Source organism: Carassius auratus, chromosome 5, assembly GCF_003368295.1.
Source record: "Carassius auratus strain Wakin chromosome 5, ASM336829v1, whole genome shotgun sequence".
NCBI classification, from domain to species: domain Eukaryota; kingdom Metazoa; phylum Chordata; class Actinopteri; order Cypriniformes; family Cyprinidae; genus Carassius; species Carassius auratus.
Genome location: NC_039247.1, coordinates 1,400,562 through 1,411,846, shown reverse-complemented (window position 1 = coordinate 1,411,846; position 11,285 = coordinate 1,400,562). Strand labels below are relative to the sequence as shown.

At 36.3% G+C, this 11,285-nt stretch overlaps 1 protein-coding gene across 1 annotated transcript; it reads right to left on the bottom strand.

The window, feature by feature from the left end:
- Window positions 1-10,410, bottom strand: LOC113070289 (serine/threonine-protein phosphatase PP1-gamma catalytic subunit B). Its single transcript, XM_026243535.1, has 7 exons — window positions 10,158-10,410; window positions 5,198-5,329; window positions 4,878-5,108; window positions 3,403-3,507; window positions 1,939-2,162; window positions 1,280-1,414; window positions 1-855 (listed from the first exon to the last, which is right to left on the bottom strand). The coding sequence occupies exons 1-7, from the start codon at window positions 10,210-10,212 to the stop codon at window positions 766-768; spliced, it is 972 nt and encodes a 323-aa protein (XP_026099320.1). The 5' UTR covers window positions 10,213-10,410; the 3' UTR covers window positions 1-765.
- Window positions 10,411-11,285: the final 875 nt, after the last annotated feature.

Below are 11,285 nucleotides of genomic sequence, written 5' to 3'. Positions count from 1 at the left end.
GTGTTTCCATCTCCCTTCGATTTATTCTCCAAGTATAACAATTATTTATAGTGTGGAAAACTGAATTATTGCCAAGACTGAACAAAACGTGTCCTGTATATTTACAGTGAGTTTGGGTTAAACAGAATCTATTTGAAATACTGTAGAAATTTGCAAGAAAAGAGGTTTTCCTGACGTGATTTACCTGATGAGGAGCTACATTATTCTGCAGACATGCTGAAGGTGGCATGCCCTGAGAGAAGCCGAACCTTGTGTCCTGTTCCTCTAACACTAACGCATGCAACACAAGAGATCCAGAAGTCAACATGCCCAAACCTCACATGATACGCAATGAAGAAAACAAGGCATCGCGTCGAAAGAAAGAAAGAGGACGTTTTAGTTCATACACTTTACAACATCCATCCGTTCGCAATCATGAAGATTAAAAAAAAGACTCAAAAATGATAAAAGCGGACTGGATATCAAACCTCATGGCACATTCACCAGACCAAAAATAAGCAACAGGTGCATAAAAACAGACTGGTTTGTTCACAGTGGTCACAAATCATCTCAAACGTGTCGATTTAAAAATCCAGAAGATACGTCGTCCTGAAGTGGGAATTAGAGACTGTTTGCCTCGGAAATGAAGTGAAATTAAAACGCTCCGCTCGGGACGATAAACGAGGACGTGAAGAATCGAAATAAAGACGTGGTGGACGGTTCAGAGCCACTCCTGATCCGAGACACATGAAGAGCGTATGATACAAGTCCAGCGGGCCGCGGGGGTCACTTCTTGGCCGGTTTGGGGACTGTGTTCCTCGGAGGAGTCACTGGACGACTCGAGTTGGGTTTCTTCTTCTCTGCTGGCTTCAAAATCTGCAGATTAAACATGAATCGAGCTGAATAACGTGAAAGTCTGAATCAGCTTTGTGTCATGCAACACTTACGTTTATAACACAATATAATGAATGCATAATGCATTATAAACAAAACGTATGTTGTTTCATCTCATGAATAGTCACTGGATTATGGTCGTATTGCATGCATTTATGTAAATCTAAATGAATGCGATTTGGATTTAAATAGCATTTATACATGTCTTTTAAAGGGAAAGTATTTATCACAGGTCCTTGATTTACATTCTTTTTAATGCACTTTTTAATGTAATCTTCTCTCACTCGTTTTAACAGTTTAAAATGCATTATGTTGCATTAAACTGGAGTATCTGGGACTGGCTGCACACGTAAGGTTTAGATGCGAGCGGATTTCGATCAGAGGATCAGAGCAGGACTGAACGCACCTGGAAGGAGCACATCAGGGTCTCGTCGACGCTCATCATGGCTCCAGCGTTGTCAAACTCTCCGCAGTAGTTCGGTGCGGAGAACAGAGTCACCAGCTGCCGCTTGGCGAAGAACTCGTATCCGTCCTCCACCACCTGCACACACACACACACACACACACACACACACACACACAGGAAGAGGAAGTTCAGGAGCTGCAGCTATCAGTCAAACAGTTCACTACTTCACCGAATCACAGCTGGAGAGTTACAACATTCAAAGCGGTTTTAAAAAATAAATAAATAAAAAAATCCCCCTGGAATAAAACACTTTTTTTTTTAAATTCAGCTAGTTACCAAGACATAATTTTCATTTTTATACATTTAATAAAAGACTAAAAGACAAAAAATTAAATAAAATGAATAAAAATTACACAGGCAAACAAAGAAAAAAAAAAAAAGACTAGAATTTACTAAACGACAACATTTAGAACAAACATTTTTGTTACAAACTTCAGTAAGAAGTCAAGGCAGATCCCAAGGTTTTCTATTTTAATATACTTAAAAACATGATTTATTTCGCTGAATTTTCAGCATCATAACGGTGTGTGCAAACAAAAACTGCAATAAAACTCTTTAAAAAAAATCATGTATTCAATAAAAAAAAAACACTGCCTCACCTGGTGAGCCCTGCAGATCAGATCCAGGTCGTGTTTGTGGAGGAACTTGGCCACTACTTCTGCTCCGAAGGTGAAGGACACGCCCCGGTCGTTCTCGCCCCATCCCAAAACATCCTTATCCGGGTCGGACCACAGCAGGTCACACAGGAGACCCTGGTCCGGGACATCTGTGGGTCTCATGATCCTTCTGATCTGCTCCATGGACTGAAGATCAGGAGACAAACCTGAGGAACAGCAAAGAGCGCTGGAGATTAGGTTCCCAGAGACACTGCACCCGTTCAGGGATCACACGAGACGCAGATGATGTCACTGCAAATCATAAACTGATGAAGTAAGATGATTTAAACAGCAGATGTTCAGGCTTCTCGTTTTACATGCGTCATGTATCTGAAGAGAAAGATCATCTGACGGAGGACTGATGCGACTAACTTTCTCATGAAGCATTAGGAGGTTGATTCACTTCAGCGATTAGTTCAAAAAGGACATTCGTGTTAATGAATGGGGGGAAAAAACACTACGATATAATGTGTATTGTTTTGTAACAAATATAGTTCATTAAATACTGTTTTTAATTCAGAGCACAAGTTTGTTTTTCCCTTGTATCTAATTAATTTTAAATTTAATTGCATATTTAAAAAAAATTTAATCAGGGACACTATAAATTTGTCAAAAGTGACATTTGAGACATTTATAATGTTGCCAAAGATTTCCGTTTCAAATAAATGCTCCTCTTTTTAACTTTGTGTTTATCTGTGAATGCTGAAAAATAAAATGCATCACCGTTTCCACAAAATATTGTTTCTTTTCAATATTGATAATCAGAAATGTTTCTTGAGCAGTAAATAATCATATTTTCATGATTTCTGAAGATCATGTGACACTGGAATGATGCTGAAAATACAAAAATTTCTAAATTTTTACTTTAAAATTTCTTTAATTTTTAAAAGACTTTCATAAAAATTTACCAAACTAAACTTTTGAACAGTAGTGCATTTAATTGAAAATATATATTTAAAAAATAAATAATAAATATAATATATAAATATTATATTTTAACTTTTCATACTAATATGTATATATATATATTTTTTTTTATTAAAAATAATATATATGTTTTTTTTATAGTTTTATAATGTATGCATGTATATATTTACATCACGTATGAACTAAATGTCCAGCAACGGTGTTTATAAAACTAACCTGCGTACAGAAAGAGACTAACAAATGGATTTGAAATTAAACTTGGACTCGTGACCAAACACCGGTGATGTGACTCAGACTTGTGTACAATATTTTGAGAAATTCCTAACATAGATGCCCTTGTAAAAAGTGTGAGCTTTAATGGATACCATAAAAACTCAGACTCATGACACTCCACGCAGCAGAAGAGCCAGCGCTTGTTCAGCAGGTGAAAGTCTCTCTGGTTATCTACACACACACACACACACACACACACACACACACCTCCGTGGCAGCAGAAGATCTTCTCATCCACGATGGCAGCGATGGGCAGACAGTTGAAGCAGTCTGTGAACGTCTTCCAGAGCTTGATGTTGTAGCGTCTCCTGCCTAAACACACAAGCATGAGTTTGAGATCACCTGCAGGATTCATTATTTAACACTAGTTCACATTTAAACGAAGAAGAGCTCTAGAGGAACACACTCTGCTAAAAATACACTCTGGTTCCCTTCACTCTCCACGATGCTCAATAATTAATTCTGCACTGAACGAGAGTCACAGTTCTGTTTAAAGTGCACGTCTTGCTCTTATAAAAGAGTTTAAAACACAGCTAAACACAGTCAAATCTGGACATGCATTTACGGATTATATTCCCACGACAGTCCAGTGTTTTAGCAGAATTAGGGATTTCAGCATACACCTTAAAACAAAATCATGTTTTTCAATTAAAATTTTTTTTTTTTTTTTGGTAATTTTGTTTGTCATTTTTAATAGTTTGCTTTTTATTGTCTAATTTTTCCATCTTAACTTTAAGTTATTTTAGAACATCAAGAAATTAAAAATGCGTGTCCCTCGAGCAGTAAAGCTGAATTGTTGTCTATTGCTACAAATAAGACTTTGTACGAGTCAAAATTATAGATTTTTTTATTTTATGCCAAAAAACATTAGAATATTAGGTAAAGATCATGTTCCATGACGATATTTGTAAATTTCCTACCATAAATATCAAAACTTAATTTTTTCTTAGTAATATGCATTGCTAAGAGCTTCATTTGAACAACTTTAAAGATGATTTTCTGAATATTTAGATTAAGCTATTTTCAGTTAAGCTATTTTATTTCAAGTAACAAAAACGGTTTTATGTTTTGGTAACTTTTGATAGAAGTCATGAAATATAAATTTTTACAATTTTATAATATTTTTAAGACCCTATTAATTATTTTTATTTTTCTTAAATTCTGTGTATCCAGTTTATAATGAGCCTAATTTCAACTGCATAATTAAATAGTAGTAATGAAAAAAACAATTCCTAATCAATTGAATTAATAAAATGTTAACAATAATATTAGTTTACAATGATTTTTTTTTTTTTTTCAGAAAATCTGTGCTTTTGGTTTGTGTGGTTTTTATAAATGTAACATTAGTTCATAAAAAATGGTGGTTATCAAATAATGGCATAAAACATTGACAACTTCCGCGTGTTCCAAACCTGTAGGAGTTTCTTTCTTCTGTCGAACACCAAAGAAAATACTTTGAAGAATGTTGGTTTCCGAACAGGTCACCATTGACTTCCATAGTAGGAGAAAAAACAACCTATGAAAGTCAATGGTGACCTGTTCGGAAACCAACATTTTTCAAAATATCTTCTTTAGAAACACTTTTTTTTGTTAGTTGTTTTTTTTTTATTATAAAGAAATTTTTATTATTATAGCGCATCTTCGGCATCTCTGAAACCGCAGCACAGTGTCTGGACACTCACACTCGTCGTAGAAGCCGTAGATGCGGTTGATGGACGCACACTCGTGGTTTCCCCTCAACAGGAAGAAGTTCTCGGGGTATTTGATCTTGTAGGCCAGCAGGAGGCAGATGGTCTCCAGAGACTGCTTCCCTCGGTCCACATAGTCTCCCAGGAACAGGTAGTTGCTCTCCGGTGGGTATCCTCCGTACTCGAAGAGCCTGAGCAGGTCATAGTACTGTCCGTGGATATCACCTGAGGAGAGGAACGCGGCTCATTCACTGACTATTTCAACAAAACGACCGGCTAAAGCTGAATCTTAGCAGCAGGGTTGTGTTACTCACCGCAGACCTTCAGCGGTGCTTCCAGCTCCAGGAGGATGGGCTGGCTGAGGAAGATCTCGCGGGATTTCAGACACAATCCCCGGATCTCGTTCTCCTGCAGCTGCACGTTCTTGCCAGGCTTCGAGCCTCTCACTGCAAACACACACACACACACACAGTTAACCAAAGCAATGCGTCGACTCTTTGACCAGTCCCATGGGAAAAACATAAGAGCGCAATGTTTGTGTTTAAGACACTTGATGTTTATTATAGTATCACTGATGTACTATTATAATTCTTATTATATATTTTTACATTTTAATTGTTGCAATTTTATTTATTCATTTTGTTATATATCAATTTTGTCATTAAAGCAGTAAGCCTCAGAAACAGTTGTTGTAACGGAGTGGTTGCCGAGCAACACACAAAAGTAAACAAAGGTGTGTGTTTGTAGAGTAATTTACAACAGCTTCGAACGCAGCTCAGCCAATCAGAATCAAGGACCGGAACTATCCGGTGTATAACGTATATTTAAGCACTTAAGCTTAAAATAATAATAATAATGTGAAATGTTGTCTTGATAACTAACTGAAAAAGTTATAGGTTTTTATATTTTTATTTGATTTTAGTTAACTTTAACATTATTTAAATGAGTCAATCAAAAAGCATTCACTGAAATCATGAAACGAAAAGCTCAACAAAAATGTGATTTTTGGAGCCCTACGAAATCTGTTTTGTGTGTTCAAAGTCTCTTTTGTGTTTCTTAATTCCTTTTTAATGGTTTATTTAAATTGTAATAATCAAAATGTGTGTCTAATCAACTGAATTCATAAATATTTAACAATTTAGTTAAACGGTTTACAATAACAGGGCCTTATGAAATACTTTGATGTTGTTGTTTTTTCAGACATTGTTCCTCTTTTTTTGGATTTAGGTTTTAAAACAATAAACAAAAATATATACTTTTTTTAGGTAATCAAATTAAGGCATGAGTATATAATATAATATAATAATAATATAATAAAACTAATATAATAATAATAGTTTTTAATCATAATCCTGGTCCAAAGTTCTGCCTACAGCTGGAAGATAAAACAAAGACGTGGACAATTTATCAATCCAAGCCAACACTTCAATCCCCATCAGACGTCATCGTTCATGTAATTATCTGGTTAGTTGAGCAATCGTTTCTCGCAAGTGTGCGTCCAGAGTTGCGAAACCAGAGTAATTTAACCTGTAGTTATTTAGGACAAACAGGAGAGAACCGTGGCATTATGCAGATAAATATGGCCTTTCTGTGATCCGTCAGCACAGGGAAGGGAAGTAGGTTAGGTTCGTCTTCCTGTCTGCAGACGTGCCCTACTTACAGAGGATCAAAGTGACCTACAGGATTCATCCCTAATGTGGAAAGCACACGGATCATCCCGCAGTCCCATTTCTCCCCGCTAACAACTTCTGCCTGCTCAGAATGTTGGCAGTTTTCACATCGATCTCGTTTTTATTGCGCTGGAACTCCAGGGAATAAAGGCTGGCCTGTGCTCCACGACGGCCTGTTACTGCCCAGCATTTCTATTTTTACCCCGTGTTTTGAGCAACTGGCACACAGCTCTGCAGCTCTGGACCGAAGCTTGTTTTGCTGATAACGGAAAGTTATGGAGGACACAACGTACCAAACACAGGATTTAACTGGATGATCCAAATACACACGCTTGAAACGGTTAATATTTAAGTATTTTCCCACTGAATTAACAACTAAAACAGCAGTAATACATTGTGATATATATATATATATATATAGCTTCTGTGATATATATAAAAAAAAAAAAAACATAATTACCAGGATGTAAGACTGTGGGCATTTACATTTACAGTAGCGTTTCCCAAACTGGGGTTCAATAAAAATTAAAGCAAAACATTTAAAATTATAACAAATCTCTTTAAAATAAAAATATCATGATTTAATCTGAATATTAATCATTTTAAAATCAACAAAAATATAAGCACAAAAATAATTAAAAATATATCAATTTATGTAAAAACAATGATTGTGGAAATATTAATAATACACACTTAAAGTAATTACAATAACAAAATACTCTGAAATATACATATATAATACTGAATATTTAATATGAATAAAAAACTACAAATAACACAAATATTAAATGCATTATATTTTATATAAATCTATTATTTAATATTTTGAACAATTTAAGCAACAACTAGATTTAAAAAAAATTTAAATGCTATGTGTATATATGAATTATATATAAAAACAGTATAATAGTATTAAATAATAGTAATAATTCTGAAAAAAAAAAATAGATATGCACACAGGTGTAAAAAGTGGAATATATTAGTCATTTACAGCAAAAGAGTTTCCACTGGCTGTCTTCATAATCTCATTCCATGTCAACAAACTCTCACAGAGTAAAGCGAGAGAGAGAGAGAGAGAGAGAGAGAGAGAGAGAGAGAGAGAGAGAGAGAGAGAGAGAGAGAGAGCTGTCCGAAACACTCCACAATAATGAGCAAAGGGCTATTCAACGAGATGATGTCAAGTCACTTCATCACCATTAGCTGAACCTTTCTTAAAGGAATCATTCATGCAAATAAGGAAAACAGTCAGCATTTGAGTGCACCGGCCCTTTAAATACTGATAGACGTCACTGTGTTTTGGATGCAGATGTAAAATAGTGTTTTCTTTGTTTCGTTCTTCAGACTGCCGTCACCTTAATTCACATTCTCATTGTTTTCGTGACACTCAAAACTCTGCTCGTAAATGCTAAATTATATAATCTGCTACTTATGTAACAAATTGCTCCTTAAAAAGCTTGAAAGCCGCTACCCTGGCGCACAGATCGGCCACATCAGGAGGTTTCAGACGGTGACTGTGAGTCAGTGCTCCTCAAAACTTGTCTACACTACACCGACAACACAGCTGACAACGGCGGGAGATCCACCCAAAACACTTCTGAGTGATTGCAACACACAGAACGTGGAGCACGGCTATCGAGGTTCGAGTTTGGAGCTTTACAGTGAACGAAGCCAGAAGATGACGCATGCTGGAGTTCAACTGCTTGGACGAACTCGTCTGAGTTATGCGGGTGAAGTCACTGCCATGTAATGCACCAGCTGAAACTCCCTGTGACGAGACACACATACCAAACTACACCCTCGTGAGCTCACATACTGTAGGAACACAACTCTACACAACAGCTGAATAGTGTGGAAAGCGTCTTTAAAGTTGTGCTTGTGCAATGAAACCTTTCAGAGCTTCATGAAGGTACTTGAAGTACTCAAGAGTTTCACTTCCAACTTGAGTCCTTAGCAAAATATCAAAAAAATACGACAAATGCTCATTGTTTATGCACCAACAAGCTATATACGAGTCTGTAATCCATAATAACACTTCCTCCATTGAAAAAGTGCATCTGCTGTTGTCTCTCACATTAAAAAACCAGTCACATATTTTTTGAGAGTTGTTTTTGGCTGTGTTTGATCTGTGCAGATTTCTCTCCTGATTCAGACCAGAACACTTTTTCACTGGAGGAAGTGTTATTATGGATTATAGACTATGTGTTTGAGTTAAAATCATCTTAATGCTGGATGTGTTTCAGGTTTTGTCTTCTCCAGATGTTCACTGATGGACTGGAGTGCTTGTGATGTGATGACCTGAGGGTTCCTAAAATTGTCATTTTAAGTGAACTAGACCTATTCCTTTGAGCATATCCCAAACTCTTCAATTCATGAATCTGAGAAGGACCCGGTCTCCTGGACTGATATCCTCCACCCTTGAACCAGGAAGCAGGTTTTGGCAACACATCGGGCGGCATTAAAGCGAGTGTGGTTATGTAACGGGAGCAGACTGCCAAGGGAACAGCCGTACTAATAACGGGCGACGGCGGGCAGATATAGGTGCAGTCCTCACACCCCGGCCGCGTTTCTAGGCTGTAAAGCAATAAACATGCAGGTGGTGCAACTGGCTACATCTAAACTCTGACGAGGTGGAAAAACAGGGAGAGGCTTCTGAGAAACACAGTTAGCTTTATAGAGTAGCCCGCATGAAAACACACGACCGGCTCGGACACAAAGCAAAAAAGTCTTTCTTTAAAGCAATGCATGTGTGAAAATGATTCAAGGTGTGCAAGTTCGGTTCTTTAATGCATCTGAGTTCTGAACATCCATGTTTACGTTCCTAAAGATGATGCATCTCTACAATGTTCAAAAACTAATGCAATGTAAAGCTACAAAAATACTGCACATAACCGAACCCAGAAGTGAGTTACGTAAAAACTTTCATTATCATGAACCAAGGATTGCTATTACAGTATAATACTGTATACAATAAAACTTTTTTTTGCATGGTCACAAGGTATTTATTGCAGTAACGACTTTTACTGCTTTATGATAATGCAATACAATAAAGCAATAACATTATGAAACATGCACTTGAATAATAAGAGTCAGAACAGAAAATAAAATTAATGTTTTTGAATATTAAGTCTAAAAAAGCAATTAAATATATATTTTTATTTTATTTGTACTAACTCAGGCCAGTACAGTTTTGTCATTTCCAGGTTTTTAATGAATGTGGGAGCCTTATATAAGTGTATAACATCACATTTTCAGCATTATATAGTGTATTTTTATATTTTAAGCACAAAAACCGCGCGAGGAGCTCGGCTGTGTCTCAAAACCAAGCGAGCTGTCTATGTAGACTGCATTGTTTGGCATCTTTGGCGCGCTTCTGAACGTGTCTCGAGAGGAAATCTAACGTTATTTTAATGTATTTGAAACATAGACGTTGATGTCAGTAACGTTACGTTAAGCGGCTAACGCTAAGCTAAACGTATTAGCTCAGCTCAACAGCTCGAAATACGACGCTGATAGCGGATAAATCAGTAATAGACATATCGATGTGCTACAATAAAAACACGTTTTAAATGATTTGTCTTTTTATAACAATATTTGATCGACTCACCCTCGAGCAGGCGCTGAATGATGCTGTCTATGTTGAGTTTGTCGATGTCAGCCATGGCTAGCCGAATAAAACACAAACAGCTCCGCTCAAAACACACACAAAATACGACAAATAAAACTATTTCGGTTAGAAAGGAAGAGATTTGTCACAGAAAACTCTAAAGAGAAGATGTAACGCGTGGTTTTGAGCGGGCCGTCAGATGTGCGTGCTGCGGCAGAGGCACACCGGCTCAGCGGAAGGATACACGCATTCAGTTACAGCCGTTTATATACTGACCGGCGCGCGGATGAATACACCACAGCTGCACGAATGAGGAAAAATAGTCCGGAGGAAATGGGAGGGAGCTGGATTTCACAATATTCCGTGACGCTGAATGTTAACTGGATACTTTTTTTTAGCTATTTATATATTTTTATATGAAATATTTATAAAAAATATGATTTTTAAATGTTAATATTATTTTCATGACAACTAACCACATCCTCCCTTAGTTCTCAATACTAATGCAAAAAGGAAATTGGCTACTTATTTCGTTTGTAAAAGCATTTTAGCATCATGCATTTAATTTTATTTAAAAATCCTAGTATTTTTACTGTAATGAAGAAAGTTTATGTGACTGAAGAAACACAGGACAAGTGATAGATGTTCAGCATCATACAGTATTACATCACCAGGAAATGATGATTTCTTAAGATGTTTCGTCAGCATCATGCTCACATAAGGTGAAGAATATTGACAGGGTGTGTCTGAATAAACCACATCCCAAAAAATATCACGACAAACAAAAATCATTTTCAACTTCATATATAAATGAGATCTGTGGATAGCCTATTCAGAGCAGTATTGGTAGTAGAAACAGAACTGTGGTGTCCTCTAGTGTTTGTGCAGTGACTTTACATCTAATTCAGTCCCTTTCTGTTCAAGAGTATGAATATTAATTGATAAGAACTCAAAAATATATACTGAAATCCAGGTTGGATTACATTGATTATAATATTGTGGGAAATTTATTACTCTTCCATCATGGTACAAAAAAAAAGTTAATTTGTTAAATATAGTGCAATATATAAATCAGATACCTGTCAAAAATAAATGAATAATTTATTTATTTTAATTTTTAAGAAGTTT